The 23,126-nt window shown below is 54.3% G+C and overlaps 1 protein-coding gene across 1 annotated transcript; it reads left to right on the top strand.

Annotated features, from left to right (window-relative positions):
• Window positions 1-1,057: 1,057 nt before the first annotated feature.
• THOP1 (thimet oligopeptidase 1) lies at window positions 1,058-22,786 on the top strand. Its single transcript, XM_079771513.1, has 13 exons — window positions 1,058-1,217; window positions 4,273-4,485; window positions 8,385-8,533; window positions 10,270-10,377; window positions 12,240-12,342; window positions 15,350-15,510; window positions 16,469-16,604; window positions 17,082-17,448; window positions 17,711-17,912; window positions 20,223-20,409; window positions 20,629-20,757; window positions 21,782-21,918; window positions 22,342-22,786. The coding sequence occupies exons 1-13, from the start codon at window positions 1,202-1,204 to the stop codon at window positions 22,495-22,497; spliced, it is 2,064 nt and encodes a 687-aa protein (XP_079627639.1). The 5' UTR covers window positions 1,058-1,201; the 3' UTR covers window positions 22,498-22,786.
• The last annotated feature ends 340 nt before the right edge of the window (window positions 22,787-23,126 follow it).

Below are 23,126 nucleotides of genomic sequence, written 5' to 3'. Positions count from 1 at the left end.
TTACCTGGGCCTGGAGCTGAAATACAACTGAGGCATAGATGTTATCTCTAGGGAGGAAAGGTCAGGGGGTCCAAACCGCTTGACCACTGATATGCTAGAGGAGGAAAAATCACCCTGCGGGGCGAGGTCCCACCCTCCAATTGATGGTCTGGGCTTTCCACCCTGGTGACCTGCCGTACCTGGCCCTTTGTCCTTTCTCTACTCCTGTCTAACTGCTTACAACAGACAGATTGTAGAATAGTAAACTAGTACATAAATTAATGAATTTCACTTAATGGCAAGCGGTACGAAGAAAAATGGGGTGTTGTGATTGGGGAGATAAGTTGGCCGGGATGGTTAGGGAGGGCCTTTCTTTTAAAATGTGGATTTGGAGGATGAGGAAAAACACTTCAGGTACAGGGAGCAGTGAAAATGAAGACAAGTAGAATTAAATTCGGTGCACTTAATAGAGAATGAGTGATGAGAAATTCCCTGGGATGACTCAGAACTGCCCACCATTAGTATCAAAAGTTGCCAGAAGTGTCCTCCCGATTCATTTTTATCCTATTTAAGACGTATGAACTTTTATCACCCTGGATTATTTTAATTCTTCTGCAGAAATAAAAGGAAGAATTTTCTTTCTTTTTTTTTTTTCCCCAAAGTTAATTCTAATAAATTTTTCTTTCTGGAGGCCTTAAACAGTTCCATTTTTTTTTTGTTTGTTTGTTTTAACCCACAATACTAGATATAGGTCAGGTTACCGCGCTGTTCCAAAATACCTATTGTTTGAAGTTTGAATCCGTTTATTGAGGCTTCCTTGGTGATACTTAATTGCTTAGGTTTCTTTTCTTTCTTTTCTTTTCTCTTTAAGGCAGAAAGGATGCAGGTACTAATCAATTCCGGGACTAGAAGCCCAGGCAAAGTACCAGCAGAGAGCCGCACACGTTCAGAGGCTCCGAGGTGCCAGCCATCTGTCTCTGTCCCGGCCTCTGTCTCGTTTGTCTTTCTCCCGCTGTGTGCGCGCGGGCAGGGTGGGGGTGGAGTGAGCTGCGTGGGGCGCGCTTGCGCCGTACCCTCCTCCCAGCGTTCAGCGGCCCGGGCGGTGGGTGCCTTACTCGCCACCGCGTCCACGGAGCGGACGGAGGCGACAGGCGTACGCGGCTGAGGGCAGACCGACGCAGGCCAGGTGGAGGGAGAGGACCCCAGTGCACACCCGCCCGCCATGAAGCCCCCTGCAGGTACCGGCCACCGCTCTGTGCGGCCCCGCTAGCGGGATCCGGGAGCCCCCTGCACCCTCTCGGGCGTATGGGGGTCGGGACTTAGGCCCAAGAGCGGAGCCCAGTGACCCGCGAGTGACCGGGGCCCTGGAGAGGTGTCGGCGAGCCCGGGACCTCATGCCCTCCGTGGCAGATGAATGAACCAGCTTTTCCAGCGCTTCGCTCATTCAGCCAACTTCACGTGGCTTCTGTTAAGGACGGGTCGGGCCCGGGGTTGGACTCTGGGAGAGACCATGCTTTCTAGACGGAGTTCCAGAGCCGGAGACAGATGTTCAGCAAGCAAAGAAGCAGGCGAGGGCTTCAGAGTGGTCAGTCAGTGCAGGGGGCTGGTGGCGCTTTTTTAGAGAGGGCAGTCCTGGAGGGCTTCTGGGAGGGGGTGGCATTTCGGCTTGGACTGGATGGGGAGAAGCCGCTCTCTGCCAAGACCTCTGGCAGGAGCGTCCCAGTTGGCTGTAACCCTGAGGGCAAAAGCCTGGAGGCAGGAACACGGGTAACACATTTGGAGAGTAATAGGTCATTTTGGCTAGACTACAGCTTTTATTTTAAAGGCAGATGGGCACTATGGACGGGTTTTCATTGGAAGCCCTATGACCTGTGTAGGGCATTTTAGAAAATCGCCCAGGTTGTTGTGTGTTGCCTCCTGGAATTTTTCCTTGCCCGCCTGTCCTTCCCAGTTCTTTCTCCAGCTCATTGCAATGGTGATGATGATAATTGCATTTATAATAATTGCAGCTAGGGCAAGAAGGCAGAGAATGTTGTCTGCCTTGTTCGCTGGAGGATTGTTAGCTTGGGGACCAGGCACATAGATGGTAATCAGTAAACATTTGTGGAATAAATGCGTCTGCTCAAATTTTTCAAATTCTAGCTCCTTCGGGAGGTTTTCCTGACCTTCCAGCTCATGTGGATCTCCCAGCTTTCCTGAGCTTCTGGAGCCCTTCTTTACCACCAAATTTAATACAGACCTACAATCCCTTTTTGGCACTTCTGAAATTCAAAATGCTCTGCAAACAGAAAGACTTTTCCGAAGTTCGCAGCAGTCTTTTGGCCAGAAAAATCTGACCTGTGCTGACTTAAAGGCTTTCCTTTTCCCCTCTTAGTATATATATCATTGGTCCTCCGCTAGGATGATTGTACCACCCCCGGGGACCCTGGGCAGTGCCTGGGGACATCTGTGGTTGTCATGACTGGGAATGCTCCTGGCATAGAGTGGGTGGGGGGCCAGGGATGCTGCTCAGCACCCCGGAATGGCCCCACCCCATAGGATGACCCAGCCCCCAATGTTGTTGTTTTTTGTGGTTTTTTAAAATATATTTTAATTGATTTCAGAGAGGAAGAGAGAGATAGAAATACCAACGACCAAAGGGAACAACCGATTGGCCGCCTCCTGCATGCCCCTCACTGGGGACCGAGCCCACAACCCGGGCATGTGCCCCCTACCAGAATCGAACCTGGGACCCCTGAGTCCGCAGGCCGATGCTCTATACGCTGAGCCAAACTGGCCAGGGCCCAGCCCCCAATGTTGATAGTGCTGTTCAAAAAACTCTACCCCAAAGATACCAAACACAGGTTTGAGCCAGCAGCACCTTGCAAAGGTCCCCAGTGTTCACAAGATGGGGAGTCCAGGACACTTTGGCCCTGCTCAGCTCCTGGCTGGCCAGAAGGGGAAAATGAGGCATAGCTGGGTGTTTCCTGGAGCAACCCCTTCTTGTTTATGGTGCATTGCACACCCACTCTATCCATGAACTCAACAAGTAATTTGGGACAGGTGTAGCCATTCCAGATCTACAGGGTCTTTCTGAGAAAGGAATGTGGAAGGGAAGACTGGAAGGGTGAGGACTCAGGACAGAGAAGACAACCTGTCGGAAGGCCCTGGAGACTGAAGAAAGCCAGTGTGGCTGGTAAAACCAGCTGGCCAAACCTGCCATACAGGACTCAGTAGAATTTGGACAATGTAGACCAGGGGTCAGCAAACTTGCGAGATAAGGGCGCACATGGTTTAGCCACCTCCCATGTGAAATCACCTTTAGTTCATGGGCTGTATAAAATCAGGTGGGTATAGACTTGGATGAAAGGTTTGAACTTGAATCCTGTGTGCAGGGTGGAGTAGGGGAGAGGGGACAGGGAGACCTGACAACCAGATGCACAGATTTACAAAGGTGAGGTGAGTACATGCAGTACACCAGTTCACAGTGTGGGAGCACAATCAGACAGTGGGCGTGAACCCCACCTCCAGCACTTGTTGCCTATGGGATCACTGTGGCAGGAGACTTGAACTCTCCCAATCTCAGGATTCCCACCCATAAAACAGGCAAATGGAATGCAGAGTACAGCACTGTCTGAGGATTCAGCGAGGGGAAGAGTACAAAACATCTCACACTCTGAACCTTACACGGAAGTTGTCAAGTGACTGCTGTTAGTACAGACCAGAGTCTCTTACCCAAAAGCTCTCGGGGCTAGGGATGTCTCAGTAATCAGGGTTTCCCCCTATTTCAGAAAGGTAATACAGTGCACATGTCACGTATTACACCCAGGGAGGCCTGGAGTCGCACCCTGTAATCAAAGTATTCTTTGAGTGAAATGCAGGTATACACCAAATGTCCACCTCACCACTGTTGATATTTGGGGTCGGGTTGCTCTCTGTGGGGAGCCGTCCTGGGCACTGTGGGGTGTGGAGCAGCATCCCTGGCCCCTACCTACTCGATGTAGTAGCATTACTCCTGGTCCTGACGACCTCAGATGTCCCCAGGCATCATCGTGCCCTGGGGAGGAGAATCACCTTCTCTAGAGGACTGTTCAACCTGTGCCTCCTCACAGGGCCCTCGGGCCTTGCTCATCTGCAGAGAGACACAGGTCCTTTCCTGTCCCTCATTCACCACCCCGCTCACTCATCCCACACTGTGAACTAGTGTACTGTACTAGTGTTAGTGTCCCCCCTACCTTCCCCCACCCCAGTTAGTCGGACCCTAATTCTGGATGTGAAGCAGATGCTTAGTATGGTGTTTTGTCCTCTGTGCAGCCTGCACAGCAGATGTCTTGGACAAGGCAGCCCCCTGCTCCGTGGTGAACTACCTGAGATGGGACCTGAGTGCCCAGCAAATAGCGGAGCTCACAACGGAGCTCATGGAGCAGACCAAGCGCGTGTACGACCAGGTGGGCTCCCTGAAGTTTGAAGATGTGTCCTACGAGAGTACACTCAAGGCGCTGGCTGACGTGGAGGTGTCCTACACAGGTAAGTCCAGGTCAGGGCCCAGGCAGGGAGCTCCTGCACCCATTCCCCGGGGTGGTGAAGGACAAAAGGTGCTGACACAGGTAAAGGCACCCGGCAGGTGTGGCCCATCCCCATGAGCGCCCCGCTCCACTTGGCCACCTGGGATGATCCGTCCTCACAGGCACGTCATCTGAGGGCCCAGAGGGGACAGCAGCCCCCCCTCTGAGAGCCGGCTCAGGTGCCTGCCTTGAAACTGGAGCCCTTCTCACTCCTTTCCAGTCCCAGGGGGTGTTTCTTTTCTCTCTGAGATCTGGACTGAGAACTGAACTTGGCTCCCTTGCTTTTCTTCTCCCCACGGCCTCCCTGCGCTTTGGGTAACCCGATGCCGGCCCCCAGCTGGCTTCTCTCCTCTTTAGGGTCTGTCTGCTTCCTTTGGGAGGAGTGAGGTGCTCGGTTCAATAGATACAGCATCTGCTTCCTGGAGCCCCCTTTGTAGAGGATGACGGTGTGGGGACAAAAGATCAAGGGGAGTCTCGAGGCGAAGCGTCCTGAGCCAGGAAACCCCCTGACCCCACATCTTGAGCAAACATCGTTTTCTTGGGAACCATTGAGAATCCCTGCTGCAGGATTCTCACGCATCCCTGAGGCCTCACTGTGTCAGCTTTGCTGGTGTTGAGGGGGGAGGGCTCTGCGTCCTGCCTTTGCTTCCTCTTCCCCACGTTGGGCAGATGGGCCTCAGTCTCCCCTTCTTCTCTCTCACAAGCGGTACTCGAAGGTCGAAGGATGCTAATTCCCACTTACCAGGTGTCACTCCACCCCATCTCCACTCAGTGGTCCAAGTAATTCTAAGGAAAGCTAAGATTGACTCCTGGTCTTCTGGAGGCAAAGTCCTGGATGTGGCCTTCAGTGCCCTGCACTGCCAGCCCTCCCTCCCTCCCTCCCAGGGCTGTCTGCCGGCCACAAGGCCTTGCACTTGCCCGTTCCCCCCGCTCTTAGCCTGGAGTTCTTCTCACCCTCTGCTTTGCTGGATGTCAGACTGCTCTGGATCTCAGGAGCCCCTTCCCTAGCCCCCTCTTCCCCACGCCAGCTGCCCAGATAACCCCTCACTCTGCACTGTTTTGATGTTGCACTCAGGGCATGTCCATCTGCCAATCCCAAACCCAGATGCTGGTTCTCTGCTTTTCACTGTTCTTGGGCAGCCAGCAGCAGGTCCACCCAGGGCCCCACTGTTTAATACAAGTCAGCTGAGCAGGTCAGTCCTTATCCGGCCCTCAGAGGTCTTCATGGTGCAATGAGATGCATCCAGACCATGGAAGTGACCAAGCTGTGATTTGAATTCAGGTCTCCCCAATGCACTGTGTGCTTTGTTGTTGTTTTTTTGTTTGTTTTTAATATTTTTATTGATTTCAGAGAGGAAGGGAGAGGGGGAGAGAGAGAGAGAACATCAATGATGAGAATCATCAGTCGGCTGCCTCCTTCACGGCCCCCACCAGGGATCGATCCTGCAACCTGGGCATGTGCCCCTGACCGGAATCAAACCCGGGACCCCTCAGTCCTCAGGCCGACGCTCCATCCACTGCACCAAACAGGCCAGGGCAGGGTGTGCTTTTTTTAAATCGTTCTTTTGAGATATAATTCTTATACCATGTAATTCACCTATTGACAGCATATATTCTAGTGGTTTTTAGTATATTTGCAGCATTGTCCAACTATCCCCATTATCTAATTTTAGAATATTTTTGTCACACCAAAAAGAAGCCCCATCCCCCTCCTCCGGCAACCAGGAATCCACTCTATCACTGGGTTTGTCTGTCCTGGACATTTCACATAAATGGGATTCCACACTGTGTGGCCTTTTGTGTCTGCTTCTCTCACTGAATGTTGTGTCCACCCATGTTGTAGTGAGTGTCAGTGCTTCAGTCCTTTTCATGACTGAGTAATATTCCCATGTGGATGACCACATTTGTATATCCATTCACCTGTCAGTGGGCTTGTGGGTTGTTTCCACTCTGTGGTTATTATGAATCCTGCTACTGTGAACAGGTGTGCACAGGTTTCAGTGTGGATGTGTGTTTTTGTTTCTTGTGGGTGGACACTTAAGGACAGAATTACTGGGTCACATGGGTCTGTGTTAAAATTATGCCTTTATAGTCACTCCCTTCTTCTCTATTTAACAAAGTGTGAATCTATAATAATGAAAGCCTAAGCGACCATCACAACCGAACGGACCACCGAACAGGCTGTGTGGGGAGACTAGGCTGGCATGGGGGTTAGTAAGGGGTGACCAAACGACCGAGCAGCAGGCTGCGTGGGGCGACCAGGCCCGCAGGGGGGACAGTTGAGGGTGACCAGGCCGGTGGGGGCGGGGACAGTGAGAGGTGACCAGGCCGGCAGACACGGGCAGTAAGGGGTGATCAGGCCTGCGGGGTTGGGGGGGCAGTAAGGGGTAACCAGGCCAGCGAGGGGGGGAGTTGGGGGCAACCAGACCAGCAGGGGGGGCAGTAAGGGGCGATCAGGCCAGCAGGGGGGGGCAGTGAGCAGCAACCAGGCTGGTGGGGGGGGCAGTTGGGGGCAACCAGGCTGGCAGGGCGGGCGGTAAGGGGTGACCAGGCCAGCGGAGGGGCAGTTAGGGGCGACCAGGCCAGTGGGGAGGGGACAGTTGGGGGCAACCAGGCCGGCAGGGGGGCGCAGTAAGGGGTGACCAGGCCAGCGAGGGGGGGAGTTGGGGGCAACCAGACCGGCAGGGGGGGCAGTAAGGGGCGATCAGGCCAGCGGGGGGGCAGTGAGCAGCAACCAGGCTGGTGGGGGGGGGGCAGTTGGGGGTGACCAGGCTGGCAGGGCGGGTGGTAAGGGGTGACCAGGCCAGCAGGGGGGCAGTTAGGGGCGACCAGGCCAGTGGGGAGGGGACAGTTGGGGGCAACCAGGTTGGCAGGGGGGGGCAGTAAGGGGTGACCAGGCCGGCGGGGGGGGTGGTGGTTGTGGGCAACCAGGCCAGCAGGGGGGGCAGTTAGGGGCGATCAGGCAGGCAGGTGAGCAGTTAGGAGCCAGTGGTCCCAGATTGTGAGAGGGATGACTGACTGCCAGTTTAGGCCCAATCCTGGGGATCGGGCCTAAACCGGCAGTCGGACATCCCCCGAGGGGTCCCAGATTGGAGAGGGTGCAGGCTGGGCTGGGGGGACTCCCTCTTCCCCCTCCCCGCCCCGTGCACGAATTTCGTGCACCAGGCCTCTAGTGTTAATTATAAAATTGTGGTCTGTAAATTATAAAATTGTGGATTTAAAATAGAACCATCAGGCCCTAACCAGGTAGCTCAATTGGTTAGAACGTAATTCCAATACGCCAAGGTTGCGGGCTCAATCCCTGGTGAAGGCACATACAAGAAGCACCTGATGAATGCGTAGATAGGTGGAATAACAAATGAATGTTTCTCTCTCTCTCTCTGGAATCAATAAAAATTTAAAAATAATTAATTAATTAATAAGAATCAACCATAAATAAGTGGGACAACAAATTGATGTCTGTTTCCCTCCTTCCCTCCCCCTCCCACCCCCTTCCTCTCTCTCTCTAAAATCAATACGAAAAATAAATAAAATAAAATAGAGCCATCAGCAGCCATGGCTCTTTTTCTAGAATGGAATCCCTTCAACCTCTCCTGGTCTTGTCATACTTCCCTGTTACGGTCCTTGACATGGAGTATCATGAGCTAAATCTGTTTCTAGTTGGACTATGAGATCCTGAGGATGTGGGTGACAGCACTAACTTCTCTGTTCCAGGGCCCGGCCCAGGGCCCAGTGTGGAGAATGTTCACAGAACAAATCAACAAATAGGGATGAGTTCTGTGCCTGGGCTATGAGGTCAGCACTTGCCAGTCTCCATCCGGGACCCTTCTTCACAGTTGTCCCATTATCTCCCCGTTTTAGTTCAGAGGAATATCCTTGACTTCCCCCAGCACGTTTCTCCATCCAAGGACATTCGGACAGCCAGCACAGAGGCCGACAAGAAGCTGTCTGAGTTTGACGTGGAGATGAGCATGAGGCAGGACGTGTACCAGAGGATCGTCTGGCTGCAGGTGAGGGTGCTGCGAAGACACGGCATTGGGCACGTCATCAATCGGCTGCCTCCTGCGCGGCCCCTACTTGGGATCCAGCCGGCAGCCTGGGCCTGGGCCCTGATTGGGAATCGAACTGGCAGCCTCTTGGCTCCTGGGTCAACGCTCAATCACTGAGCCACACTGGCCAGGCACTCCTCCGATTTTAAAAGGCAGAAAACTGAAGAGTTTCAGAGATGGAAGGTGGGGATGACAGCACAGCAGTGTAAATGGACTTAATGCCACTGAGCTGTGCATTTGAAAGTTGTTAAAGTGGTAAATTTTATGTCTATATGCCACAATTTAAAAAATCATTCAAAAAACGACAGACAGCCCTAGCTGGTTTGGCTCAGTGGATAGAGCGTTGGCCTGCGGACTGGGGGGTCCTGGATTCAATTCCGACCAGGGGCACATACCTGGGTTGCGGGCTCGATCCCCAGTAGGGGGGCATGCAGGAGGCAGCCAATCAATGATTCTCTCTCATCATTGATGTTTCTATCTCTCCCTCTCCCTTCCTCTCTGAAATCAATAAAGAAATATATTTTTAAAAATAAAAATAAATTAAAAATGACAGACAAATGGAGAGGAATGAAAAAAAGACAGTATGAAAATCCTAGGACTCCTTACACCTTTCCCACATCCACCATGTCATTGCACTTTGCTGACCTTGATGGGTGTTACTCAGAGATAATGTCCCATCTCCCTCGTGAGGGGAGCAGGTTCGAGTGACCTGTGCTGGTGACACAGCACGAGGCTGGGCTCCATCTCCAGCCGGTGCTCCTCTCAGCAGGAGTGGGGACTTCACTCTGATGTCGGAGGGCTGGTAGAGGGGACTACACACGCTCTTCATGCAGCTCATTCATTCCCTTTTGTGTTTGTGTGTGTTTTAGTGTTTTTTAATCCTCCCCCAAGGATATTTTTCCATTGATTTTTTTTTTTTTAGAGAGAGTGGAAGAGAGAGGGCAAGACAGAGAGAACTGTCTAGTGAGAGAAACAGAGTGATTGGTTGCCTCCTGCAGGCAACCTGACCAGGGCCTGGGCCAGGGAGGAGCCTGTAACCCAGGTATGTGCCCTTGACCGGAATCGAACCCAGGTTCCTTTTGTCCGCAGGCCAACGCTCTATCCACTGGCTAGGGCTCGTTCATTCCCTTTAAATGTGCTGACACGTCGGCCTCGGGATCAGTGTGCTTTGGTGCCTGTGCAGGCGCAGGCCTGGGGAAGCACAAGCTGTATTGTTGTGTTTTTATTGAAATTCTTATTGAGACAATTACAGGTTCACATGCAGTTGTGAGAAATGATTCAGAAAGGCCTCATCTACACTTTGTCTGATTTTCCCCAATGTATCATTTTGTGGGACCCAAGACAACCTCAGAAGCAGGGTATTGCCCGCTCACTGTTCCTCTGGAAGCGCTCACTTGCTGCATGCCCTCTGGGCTGGTCTCAGTCTGTGCCATGCCAGTGAGCAAGCATCTGGGTGCAGGTTCTGTGTGGACTTACGGCTTCATTCTCTGGGATAAATGCCCAGGAGGGCAGTTGCTGAGTCATACGGTCATTGTACATTTCTCTTTTTAAGAAACCACCAGACTGTCTTCCAGAGTGGCTGCACTATTTTACCTGACCTCACCAACATCTGAGTGAGCCGGGCTCCCTGCTGCCTCTCAGCCTTTGGCACTGTCGTGATTTTTCACTGAAAATAGAACTTTGATTTCTTATTCTAGGAAAAAGTTCAAAAGGACTCACTGAGGCCAGAAGCAGTGCGGTACCTGGAGCGACTGATCAAGCTTGGCCGAAGGAATGGGCTCCACCTGCCAGAGGAAACTCAAGAAGTGAGTGCCAGCTGGGGGAGGGTGCGGGGGGGGGGGGGGCATGCCTTCCCGTGCCCATCTGAGGGCCCATCCTCTGGCCTAATGCTGCCTGAACTCTGGTGGGAGATCTGTCTAGAGCAGCTCTCTCTTTGCACCTGCCCTGCTCTCAGTTCTCCAGGGTCATTGGGCGCTTCCCCAGGGTCACAGGACTCCCTCAGTGAAGGAGAGAGTGCAGGCTGAATGAGGCACCTCCCTGCATCCCACCTTATTGTTGTCCCCATGCGTTGGCTGCAGTGGTATTAAGGAAAAGCTCATTGCTCCTGTGTCTCCTCCACCCTCAGTACAGTGCTACAGCACGCTTCCCTGCTGATGCCAGATGTGTGAGGCTCCCACATGAAGGAACTTTCTGACACCGGCTGGGTGTCCTACACGTTAACTCCGTTCTGACACTGTTTACCAGGAAAGGCATCAGGTTCCGCAGGGTCAGGTTCAGCCCCACAGGACGGCCCCGACTTCAGACCTGTGATATAAATTGGAGGTTCCCACGACCCCTCCTTAGATTAGGTTAACTTCCTAAAGTGGCTGGCAGAACTCAGAGGGCCCGTTGCTCACAGGATCACTGGTTTAGTGTAAAAGGTTATGACTCGGCAGTAGCAGATAGAAGGGTTGCAAAGGCCAAGGTAAGGGGAAGGGCTTGGAGCTTCCATCCCCCCCCCCGCCCTTCCCATCTGCATGTGTTCACCAACCCCAGGAGCTTTCTGAGCCCCGTCCCTTTGGGAGGTTTCATTACATCGGCACGATTGATTAAATCAGTGGCCCTTGGAAACATTTCAACCTCCAGCCCCTCCCCTCTCCCAGAAGGTGGGGAATGAGGTGGGACTAAAAATTGGATCCATCCTGTGATGCTGGGGCTTTTTGGAAGTGGACTCATTAACATAGATTCAGCTGCGGTTACAAGGGGCTCCTGTCACTTTTGTGCCCCTGGGCCTCTTTCAATTAGCAAATTCCAAGGGTTTTAGGAGCCACTTGTCAGAAACGGAGCCGTCCAAATGCACATTTCCTATTGTGTCACAGTGTCACAGAGAGAGGCGTCCCTGTTTCCCAGCTGGGAACTGAGGCTGCTCCCAGTCCTGTGGTTGATAAGGGTGGCATCTGCCTTCACCCTCGTTCACTCTTCTCTCCCCATGCCAGGCAGCCCTGGGGTTTCCAGCGGACTCACACCCTGGGCCCAGGCGCTTCCTTTGTGCCCTGCGTCACTCCCTCACCCAGAGGGGTCAGTTTTTAACTGTTTCTAAAAACCAGATGGAGCCCTAACTGGTTTGGCTCAGTGGATAGAGCGTCAGCCTACAGACTGAAGAGTCCCAGGTTCAATTCCAGTCAAGGGCACGTGCCTTGGTTGAGGGCACATCCCCAGTGGGGGGTGTGCAGGAGGCAGCTGATGGATGTTTCTCTCTCATCAATGTTTCTAACTCTCTATCCCTCTCTCTTCCTCTCTGTAAAAAATCAATAAAATATATTTTTAAAAAATAATTTAAAAAATAAATAAAAACCAGATGGACCCAGAAAGGACAAACATTGAACTCTGTTAGGATGTCCAAAAGCTTAGGCTGAGGACTCTGGGGATAATTCCTCAGTAGGAGGGTCCAGAAGGCTCTTGGCTGGGGACCCAAACCAATGAGGACACCCCTCGAATCCCTGCGTCATGAGGTTGCTCAGCGCAGCAGACAGGTGCTTGTGCTGAAAACCTCCTGTTTTTCCTACCTTGTCTGCCTCCTCTCCTGTCGGTGGGAGCCCCAACCCTGAGGCTATCTTAATGGCAGTGCTCCCCGCTCATGGCTCTTCTCTCTTTCAGAAAATCAAAGGCATCATCTTCTCTCTTTCAGAAAATCAAAGGCATCAAGAAGAAGCTGAGTCTCCTGTGCATTGACTTCAATAAGAACCTGAACGAGGACACGACCTTCCTGCCCTTTACACGAGAGGAGCTGGGTAGGTGGAGGGCTGTGTGGGGAAGGCAGCCATGTGGACAGCCAGCCTCAGGGGCATGGTCTCGGGGAGACCCTCCAGGACCACTGCCTCCTCCCTCGGAGGCTGAGCATTTTTCCTGCCACCCTGGGAAAGGGGGGTTTTTCACTTGGAGCACTCGGAGTTTTGGAATCTGCGGTTCTAGGTCCTTCCTGGAGAGGGCCGTGTTCTGTCTGTCGAGATTCTGGCCCTGATGGGAGATGTCCTGCAGCAGTGGCAGGAGCCTGGCGAGGATGTGGGAGCACAGTCTCAGCCTTGCCACTGAGTCTGAGGTCCACACCCAGCCCTCTTTATTGTTTTTATTTTTAAAAACCTTACAAAATGAAGGGGGTAGACTGAATCAGTGGTTCCCAAGCCGGGCTGTACGTGGGAATTTTGAAGGGTTGGGGCTTAGGTGTCCTTTCTAGTTTTTACTCTTTTCTCCACTTCCCTTTTCCTGAACATTTTATTTTGAAAAGTTTCACGCCTCTGGGACAGTTAGGAGCAGGTGCTGTGGAAAGCCCTGCGCACTGCACCGGTCCCCCCTCCGCTGGGGTTCTGCTTCCCCTCCGCTGCTGGTGCTTGTGCGTGTATTATTCCCGAACCTCTGAGAGTCACTTGTCGGCTTCGTGGCGCTTCAGCAGGAAGAGGGTGTTCTCTTGCGTCATCGGTGTAGATGTCACACCCGGGAAACAGCGTCGAACAGAGTGCAGATAGGTTCCCACGTCAGCTCTCTGCAGGGTGCTCTCTCTCCCGTCCGGGATCCGCTTAGCTTTGTGTCCTGTCAGGCCCTTTCCTGTCGAACAGTTCCTCAGCCTTTGGCCATTTCCCCCATCTTTCCCAACATTGACAGGTTTTTTTTGTTTCTGTTTTTGCTTTTTTATAAATATATTTTTATTTATTTTTTACAGAGAGGAATGGAGAGGGAGAGGGATAGAGAGTCAGAAACATCAATGAGAGAGAAACATTGATTCAGTTGCCCCCTACACACTCCCCACTGGGGATGTGCCTGCAACCAAAGTACATGCCCTTGACCGGAATCGAACCTGGGACCCTTCAGTCCGCAGGCCGATGCTCTATCCACTGAGCCAAACAGATCAGGGCCCAACATTGACAGTTTTGAAAACCAGGCCAGTGGCGGTGCTGCCGCCTGTGAGAGCCTCTGACGAGGCCGTGTATCCTAACCAGCTGTGTGTCGTGCAGGGTGGCGTCATGTTATGTAAGATCCGGCTCTGTGAGTCCAGTAGCCTTTGCCTTGGAGGTGGCCAGGGTGCAGAGTCCTCACTGAGGGTGGCTGCACTACACAGAGACCCATGGACACGCGTTCCCGGAACAAGGTCTTACAGACTGGTCACCACTACGCTCTGCCTCCCCTCATCCTCATTCAGTCCCCCCTGTGTCCCGGACAACAAGTCCCACTATGTGGCTCCTGGCACTTAGGAAAGCCGCCGTGTGTCCTGGCCAAAGGGTAATCCCGGGTCTCTGGAATTCAGGAACAAATCTACTCAACCTCACTGTTCACGGGACTGCCCTGCTGTCTGTTTGTCCAGCCTGAGGGCCTCGCTGTGTCAGACTGGCCTCTGGCCTCCTGTGTGGGCAGCGTGACTCCCAGCATGTGGAGCAGATGATTGTTCGCCCTGCCTGGCCTCAGAGACCATGTCTCGCGGGTTTGGGCCGGTGGCAGTGGCCGGGACATGTCTGGCCAGCTTGGCAGGGTCTGGCCTGTCTACAGGTCTGGCTGAGCAAGATTGTGGCACTTGTTTATTTTTTTCTGTTTGCAAAAGGGATACTTGGTGTTATTTTACCAAAATACAGACAACGTATCTCTTTCTATATGTATCCTTTCCGCTCCCCCCACTGCTCCCTCCCTGCCCATGAACCTTAATTACTTGATTAGGTGATTGTCTGCCAGATGTTGCCATTGTAAAATTACCAGCTTTCCCTTCATGATCAATCATTTCTCAAGAGAAGCTTTGAGACCACTGCCCATCACATTTCCACCCACCAGTTGTCAGTTGTAGCACCCATGGGTGACTTTCTAACTCCATCAATCTTTGTACATTTGTTAGTTGATTTTCTCATAAGTCAGAGCTTTCCCTTACCCCCCATTGATTGATTGATTTATCTCTATCAGTGTGGACTGTAGATCCTATTTTATTCAATGGATTATGGTCTACTGCTGTCATTATTTATGTTGATGCTAAGATTGTCCTAGTATGACCTTAAGGGGCCAGTTCAAGCATGCCATGTCCCTGTTAGTCTTTAAGCACCTTTTTTTTTTTTAATAATATGTTTTATTGATTTTTTTAGACAGAGAGGAAGGAAGAGGGATAGAGAGATAGAAACATCAGTGATGAGAGAGAATCATTGATTCTCTCCTGCATGCCCCACACTAGAGATCAAGCCCGAAACCTGAGCATGTGCCCTGACCTGGTTCATAGGTCAGTGCTCAACCACTGAGCTACAACAACTGGGCATGAGCACCTTCTTTTTGACCCAAGATATTCTAGGCCAGTGATGGGCAACCTTTTGAGCTTGGTGTGTCAGATTTCGCCAAAAAACTGAGCATAACTCGGGTAGTGTGTCACTTTGAGGAAAAAACATTATTTCACAAATGTTTCATCCTCAGGAGCAGCAAATGTTTCATCCTCGGCATGCGGCCGCCTCAGTGGCCGCGTGTCATCAGAAATGGCTACACGTGTCAGTGCTGACACGCGTGTCATAGGTTCGCCATCACTGTTCTAGGCTCATTCCGTCCTTTCTCGTGAGGTGGGAACCCTGCAGGTGCCCAGCCAAGGGCCTTGCACCCAGTTCTCTGACATGGAAGGACAGGTCAGGAGTGGGGCTGTCGCAGCAGTGTAGGCCACTGGGAAGGGGGTGTTGCTGCCTAGAGGGGGCATAGTCAGGGCTGCTGGGTCCCATTCCTAGCTCAGCCCTCCCACCGTGTCTGCACGGGTCTTTAAAAGCCCCCCCCCCCCAATTTGGTTCACAGGAGGGCTTCCTGAGGACTTCCTGAACTCTCTGGAAAAGACTGAGGATGAGAAGTTCAAAGTCACCCTCAAGTACCCTCACTATTTTCCTCTCCTGAAGAAATGTCATGTACCTGAGACCAGAAGGAAGGTGGAGGAAGCCTTCAATTGTCGATGCAAGGAGGTGAGAAGGCAGTGCCAGGGCCTGGCTGTGGGGATCCGCCTCAGGGCTCTGCCTTGGAACAGTCGTGTCTGAACTGGGAGGCACTGGGCCTGTTCTGTCTGCTCAGAGCAGGGGTTAGAGCGTCTGTCCCGAGCTCATCCTGCTTCTGTCGTGTATCTGCTCCCACATAAATACCTGGCTTCTCTCACCGATGCCCTCTTTTCTTCAGCTGTCCCCCATGTTCCCACCTAATTTAGAGTGTTGCCAGCTCAGGACTGGATAGGGGTTAGCACCCCCTTGTTTTCATTCCCATCCTGGCCCCCAGACTTGACCTGAGAGGCAGAGCGAGGAGGGGAGGGGGCGGGATAGGCAGAGTTCCAGGTCCCAGGGGACATGGCATGCTGACTGACAATACTGGCCACCAGCCTTGAGTCCCCTCATGTGACTGGAAGCTCTCCACTCAACTTCCCAGTCGTAATTTATTTTGCTGTGTACCAACCGTGCCAGTGGGAGGATTCTGTTCTGAACGGACTTCTCTCCTTGCAAGTGAATCAGACAGGTTTCATTTTGTGTTGGCCCATGAGCTGGGTTGGCTGGGTTGGCTGCCCAGAGGTGCCGGTAGAGATGTGGTGCAGCCTTGAGCCCTGGACCAGGCCCTTGGTGGGGGGCACAGCGCCTCCTGGAGGCCGTCCTGGAGGGCCCGGCCCCACATTTCCACTCGGCTTCAGAACCCTTCATGGTTCACACCCTTCGTGTTTCCAAAAGGAGCCGAGGGCCCATAGCTCGTGTGCCAGGACAGAAACGAGTCTGTAGAGAGCCAGGCCGAGGGCAGGAGGGAGGGAAAGCCGGGGCGGAGCTGAGCCAGCCAGGGCCCGAGAAGCCCTGCAGCTGCTGAGACCCGTTAGGGAAGCAGGGGGCTGGCCTGGGACCCCCACAGGCGGGAGCGGCACCCACAGGCCCGCTCACCTGTTGGTTCCAGGAGAACTGTGCCATCCTCAGGGAGCTGGTGACCCTGCGGGCCCAGAAGTCCAGCCTGCTGGGCTTCAGCACGCACGCCGACTACGTCCTGGAGATGAACATGGCCAAGACCAGCCAGACGGTGGCCACTTTCCTAGGTAACCGGCCTTCCCCCGCCGCCCGTGTGCTGTTCTTGACTGTGACGAAATGGTGCTTCTGAGAGCCCATCCTGTCCACCCTGCGGTGGGCGTCCCACTGACTCCTCTGACCCCTGTATTTGACCTGAGGGGTCCTAATCTCACGGCTGAGCACTGGGGCTCTGAGGCGAGGCCTGCAGCTGGCCCTGCTCTGCCCTTCGGGGTGTGAGGCTCTGGATAAGCGGCTCACGTGTGGCTGTTGTTTCCCCCTGTGAAAGCGAGACCTCTGCTCTCTCCTGGGGCTGCTGTGGCTGATAGGGTGCTGGCCTCAGTCAAGCTTTTGTCTCCGGCCCATCCTTCCCACGTGGGGCGCCAGGGCCCGGACAGCTGGAGAAAGCCAAGGCCAGCAAGTTGGGAGCTGGCCGTGGTGGGGTGAGAATGGGCAGCTTCGGTGCCCGCTGCAGGGAGTAGCCTTGCCTTTCCCCTCTGTACCCCCAGACGAGCTGGCCCAGAAGCTGAAGCCCCTTGGGGAGCAGGAGCGGGCGGTGATCCTGGAGCTGAAGAAGGCCGAGTGTGAGAAGCGGGGCCTGGACTTCGATGGGCGGATCAATGCCTGGGACATGCGCTACTACATGAACCAGGTGGAGGAGACGTGCTACAGCGTGGACCAGAACCTGCTCAAGGAGTACTTCCCCATGCAGGTGGTCACCAAGGGGCTGCTGGGCATCTACCAGGAGCTGCTGGGGCTGACCTTTGACCTGGAGGAGCACGCCGCTGTGTGGCACGAAGACGTGAAGCTGTACTCAGTGAGGGACACGGCCTCGGGAACGGTCATCGGGAAATTCTACCTGGACCTCTACCCCCGGTGCGTGTGGGCTAGGGGGGAAGGGTCGGGGGCCAGGAGTGTTCATACCTCTGGGGATGTGTGCACTCCCTCCTCTGCTGGGAGCCCTTCGGTGTGTCTGTTAGCCTCAGCTGGCAGGTGGGTTGATGGAGGGATGCAGGGTCAGGGAGTGGCAGAATTGGGGACCAGCCTGGGGTTACTACCCCTCTGGGCTAGGTAGCAAGCAGAGCAGACCCCCAGCCAGGCCTGACCCTGCCCTCTCCCTCCCCCCCATGATCCCCAGGGAAGGCAAGTATGGGCACGCAGCCTGCTTTGGCCTGCAGCCCGGCTGTCTGCGACAGGACGGGAGCCGCCAGATCGCCGTCGCGGCCATGGTGGCCAACTTCACCAAGCCCACCCCGGATGCCCCCTCCTTGCTGCAGCATGATGAGGTGGAGACCTACTTCCATGAGTTTGGGCACGTGATGCACCAGCTCTGCTCTCAGGTGGGTGTGGGCCAGGGGCTGGCTGGGGGGGTGGGGTCAGGGGCTGGCAGGGAAGAAGGGCAGGGGTGCCCCATCTGCGCCTGGTGGTTAGTGGGTCTCTAGAGGCGGTTTTCTCCGTGTTGGAGTCTTCATGTGGCATTACCACGGAGAGGGTAATACCCTGTTGTGTTCATTTCCATCACAAAGCCCCACGGGTGGCTTAAACAACAGAAATGTCTGATGTCCTGGTGCGGAGGCTAGAAGTCCGAGGTCAGTGTGTGGGCAGGGTTGGTGAGCTCTCTCTCCTTGGTGTGTAGAGGCCAGCTTTTCCACATGTCTTCACATGATTGTCCCTCTGAATGTGTCTGTGTCCTGATTTTGTCTTATAAGACAGTGGTCATATTGGATTAGGGCCTATCCTAGTGACCTCATTTAACCACCTCTTAAAGATCCCATCTCCAAGCATAGTCATATTCTGAGGTCTTGAAGGTCAGGATTCCAGTATATGAATTTTGGAGAGACACAGTCAGCCCATAATAGCTGTCAGAGAACTGTTAGGTTAGTGAAGATAGTATACATATGTAACATGCTTAGTGTAGTGTTCATGCCAGCCTTATCACCTGCTAGCTCACATTAAGGAACATTGCATGATCCTGTGAAAGCCAGCAACGATAGCCAGAGCACATGCTGCAGGACCCAGACACAGAGCCGGCTCCGGATTCAGTGCACACCCACTGAGCCCAGTGAGAGCCGGCTCTGGATTCAGTGCACACTCACTGAGCCCAGTGAGAGCTGGCTCTGGATGCAGTGCACACTCACTGAGCCCAGTGAGAGCCGGCTCTGGATGCAGTGCACACCCACTGAGCCCAGTGAGAGCCGGCTCTGGATGCAGTGCACACCCACTGAGCCCAGTGAGAGCCGGCTCTGGATGCAGTGCACACTCACTGAGCCCAGTGAGAGCCGGCTCTGGATGCAGTGCACACTCACTGAGCCCAGTGAGAGCCGGCTCTGGATGCAGTGCACACCCACTGAGCCCAGTGAGAGCCGGCTCTAGATGCAGTGCACACTCACTGAGCCCAGTGAGAGGTGGCTCTGGATGCAGTGCACACCCACTGAGCCCAGTGAGGAGGGCAAGGGGCAGACATGGAGCCTTAGGGAGTTGAAGCAACTTCCCCATAGAGGCCCTCAGTGGCAGAGACAGGACTTACCTGGGTATTCTGGGCCCCCAGCCTGGTGTCCAGGTCACGGGACCCAGCTATGCGCATGGCATTTGTCTTCTGGCCCCTCTCACACAGTCATCCCTTTCTCCTGATAGCAAAAGTGTGCTTTGGGGCTAAATGGGAGTGTGTGGGAACTGGGTGCTCAGTGATTTTTAGTCAATTCACCAAGCTGTGCAGCCATCATCACTGTCCAGTTCTATAATATTCCATCACCCCCAAAAGATCCTCCTTGCCCATTAGCGGTCACTCCCCACTCTGTCCACGCCCTCCCCAGCCCCTGGCAACCATTAATCCATTCTCCCTCTCTGGATGTGCCTGTTCGAGACATACCACATTGATGGACTCACACACTATGTGGTCATGTGCGTCTGGCTTCTCTCATTGAGCATCATGTGTTCAAGGTCCATCCATGTTGTAGTGAGTGTCAGTGCCTCGCTCCTTTTCGTGGCGGAGTAATGCTCCGTGTGTGAATGGACCACTATGAAGATGACCATGTGTTCTCCTCTCCCAGGTTCCCTGCCTCACCGAGGGCCGGGATAGGGCTCCTTAGCCAGTTACCTGACATAAGCGTGTATAGACACAAGCGGCGGACCTTTTTTAATTAAATTCAAAATATCGTGGCACTTAACTGGTTAAATCTCTCAGCAGCTTGTTTGGCTGATTAGCTGCCAGACCCAGGTTTTGGCTGCACTGGATCAAGTGCTATTTTTCAGGAAAAATTTCAGACACACAAAAAGTGGACAAAAATACAGTGTACCTTCCAACATCTATCATCAGATTCCACTGTTCCCAGGCTTTGGCCTTTTGGGGTACAGGCTTTTTGAGAGTGTTGGCTTCGTGGGTGGGAGGGAAGCTGGGTGACCAGCAGGGAACATGGGTGCTCTCTGCCTCCCCGTGTCCCTGGCTGAGACAGGTCAGCCAGCAGCTGCTCGGGGAAACTCGGTAGTCCCCATCCTCGGCCACGCCTCACAGTGTGGGGAGAGGAAAAGCCCGCCTACGATGTTATCCACCCACCCACGTGTGCCGTGTACCTGTGTGCCCGGATAAGCCAGGTGGATGGGAGCGGGCCAAGCAGGGTATGGCATTCCGGGCTCTCTGCCTCATCCCACAGGCGGAGTTTGCCATGTTCAGCGGGACGCATGTGGAGCGGGACTTTGTGGAGGCGCCTTCTCAGATGCTGGAGAACTGGGTCTGGGAGAAGGAGCCCCTGCTCCGCATGTCGCAGCATTACAGGACGGGCAGCGCCATCCCCCAGGAGCTGCTCGAGAAGCTCATCAAGTCCCGGCAGGCCAACACAGGTGTGTCCTAATGCGCCCCGCCTCTGAGGCCCCGGCCAGCCCTGGGACCACCTGTAGTCCCCATCCTTCAGCCCCGAGGCCAGGGAGAAAAGGGGAGTTCTTGATGCCCAGGCTGCAGCCTGCGAGGCCCGGGTATGCCCGCGGGGATTTCTGGGCAGCCCCGACTGGAGGGCTGGGCAGAGCACGGTGCCAGCCTCCCACCTCCTTCCTCCTGACTAGGTCTCTTCAACCTGCGCCAGATCGTCCTGGCCAAGGTGGACCAGGCCCTGCACACACAGAAGGCCGCCGAGCCAGCCGACGAGTATTCCCGCCTCTGCCAGGAGATCCTTGGGGTCCCAGCCACACCAGGTAGCTGCCCGTGGGCCTGGCCCACCTTAGAGGTTAGGGGGTCTCTGTCCTCTGGGTCAGAAAAGACCTAGCACTGCATGAAGGGAGTGGGGACAGTTTATAGGTCCAGCTGACCCGAGTGAAGCAAGCGGCCCATGGCCTCCCCTCTGCTTTGCGTTCCTGGGTCCTTGGCTCCAGTGTGGAGCCTGATGGGCAGTTGGTGTGAGTGACTCCATCCTTCCTCCCTGGTTATGTGTCCCTTCCACGTCCACAGTGCCTTCCTGCGCTCCCTCGGGGCGACCTCCCACACATGGCTTGTGAAAAGCCTGGGAGGTGCAGACAATACGAGTGATCTCATACCCTGGGGGTGACAGTAGACAAGGTGTTTTTTGTTTTGTTTTTTGAGTTTTTTAAAATATATTTTATTGATTTTTTACAGAGAGGAAGGGAGAGGAATAGAGAGTTAGAAACATCAATGAGAGAGAAACATCCATCAGCTGCCTCCTGCACACCCCCCACTGGGGATGTGCCCGCAACCAAGGTACATGCCCTTGACCGGAATCGAACCTGGGACCCTTCAGTCCGCAGGCTGACGCTCTATCCACTGAGCCAAACTGGTTAGGGCAGTAGACAAGGTTTTGATGTGTATCCTCCGTGTGCCTGTGTGTCCTTGTACATATGTACATATCAGCACACTCAGTAAACATACATGAAGGTAATTGAGATTTAATGTAGATAGTGTTTCATTGGTTTACTGTTTCTTGAGCATTTAAAAACCCTTCAAAAGTGTTTTACTCGACACATGTTCTCTGTTGTGTGGGCGAGCCTCGACTTATCCCAGGGTCTCCCAACATTGAACCCTGGGCGGTGGCAGCTTGCAGGTGAGCCCTCTGGCCAAGTCACCTGGCCCTGCTTTCTGGAAGTGCCAGGGCAGTTCCCCCTCCCAGGTGCGAGTATCCAGGTGTGGCTGCCCTGAAACCCCCTCTTACTAGGGCGAGTCGGGGACCAGCCCAGGGCACAGCAATAGCCTCATGTGTCTTCCCAGGGACCAACATGCCTGCGACCTTCGGCCACCTGGCGGGCGGCTACGACGCCCAGTACTACGGCTACCTGTGGAGCGAGGTGTACTCCATGGACATGTTCCACACACGCTTCAAGCAGGAGGGCGTCCTCAATGGCAAGGTGAGGGGCTTCCGCTGATGCTCCCCGCGGCCGAGGACCAAGAGCAGTTGTCCTTGGCCTTGGGCCCGCGAGCCTGTGCAGCCGGCCCTGGCAGGCAGGCCACCGGGCAGAGTGGGCCGCCTTTGGCTCTTCGGGGCTCCCCCTGCGACCCTCTAGGGCTGGGGGCTCGGCCAGTCTTCCAGCCCTCTGTGTCGTCACAGCAGAGGCTCCGCCACTCCTATCCTGAAGGACAGGGTTCCTGCATGCACACGTGTGTGCACATGCAGTCTTACACACACACTTGCACACTCGTTCTGAGATCCCCATCAAAGTGTCAGCACACACTCCCTCGTGATGTTGATGTGGGCGCCCATAGGTCCCCTGGGAGCCGGGGCGGGATGCTGGAGGACTCGCGACCAGCCCCGCCCCTCTTCCCCCCTGCAGGTCGGCTTGGACTACAGAAGCTGCATCCTGAGACCGGGTGGCTCCAAGGACGCCAGCATCATGCTGAAGCTCTTCCTGGGTCGTGACCCCAAGCAGGACGCCTTTCTCCTGAGCAAAGGCCTGCAGGTGGAGGGCAGCGAGCTGCTGGCCTGCTGATGCGCCCGGGGGGTCCTGCCAGTCCTGGATGGGGGCTCTAGCTCCCCCTGCCCTGGTGCCTTAGCTCCCAGCCTGGAAACAGGGTGGGAGACGGTGGCCTCCACCTCAGCGTCCCAGGGAGGGTGGGAGAGAGGCCATTCTCTCTGGTCATTTCTCATAGCCAGTGTCCATGACCCCCACTCAGTGGCCAGCCTGGGCTGAAGAGAGCTTGTCCTCAAGATGTCTGGGGAGCGCTCGTGTCTGGTCAAGCCTTCCTCTTTGTTGCACTAATATAGCCCCTTCCTGGTAATTTGTCTTAGGAAAGGAATGGGTTCTTTGAAATTCATCCATTAAAAAAAAGGAAAAAAAGAGACTGCTGGTCCGTTCTCTGATGCCTGTCCTTTCTGCCACAGAAGAGTGGAACGTTGGTTTTCACACGTGATCGCCGTTGGTCCCTAGGAGGAGTTCCCATTGAGCCCTGACCTGGCGATCAGCCCTGGGGGACATGGGCAGTTGCAGGCGGCTGTCTGTGTGGAGCATTCTGGATTGTGACCCGTGTGGGTCACTGGGAGACCGCTGAGCTGCTGGAGTGACTGCAGCAGGGCGGGGGGGAGTGTGGAGCTGGGGTGCCAGGGTCGCGCACCAAGAGG

This window comes from Cnephaeus nilssonii (genome assembly GCF_951640355.1).
Source record: "Cnephaeus nilssonii genome assembly, chromosome: 5".
Taxonomy (NCBI): domain Eukaryota; kingdom Metazoa; phylum Chordata; class Mammalia; order Chiroptera; family Vespertilionidae; genus Cnephaeus; species Cnephaeus nilssonii.
Note: the sequence above shows the minus strand (reverse complement) of the source record. Positions and strands in the feature narration are given on the sequence as shown.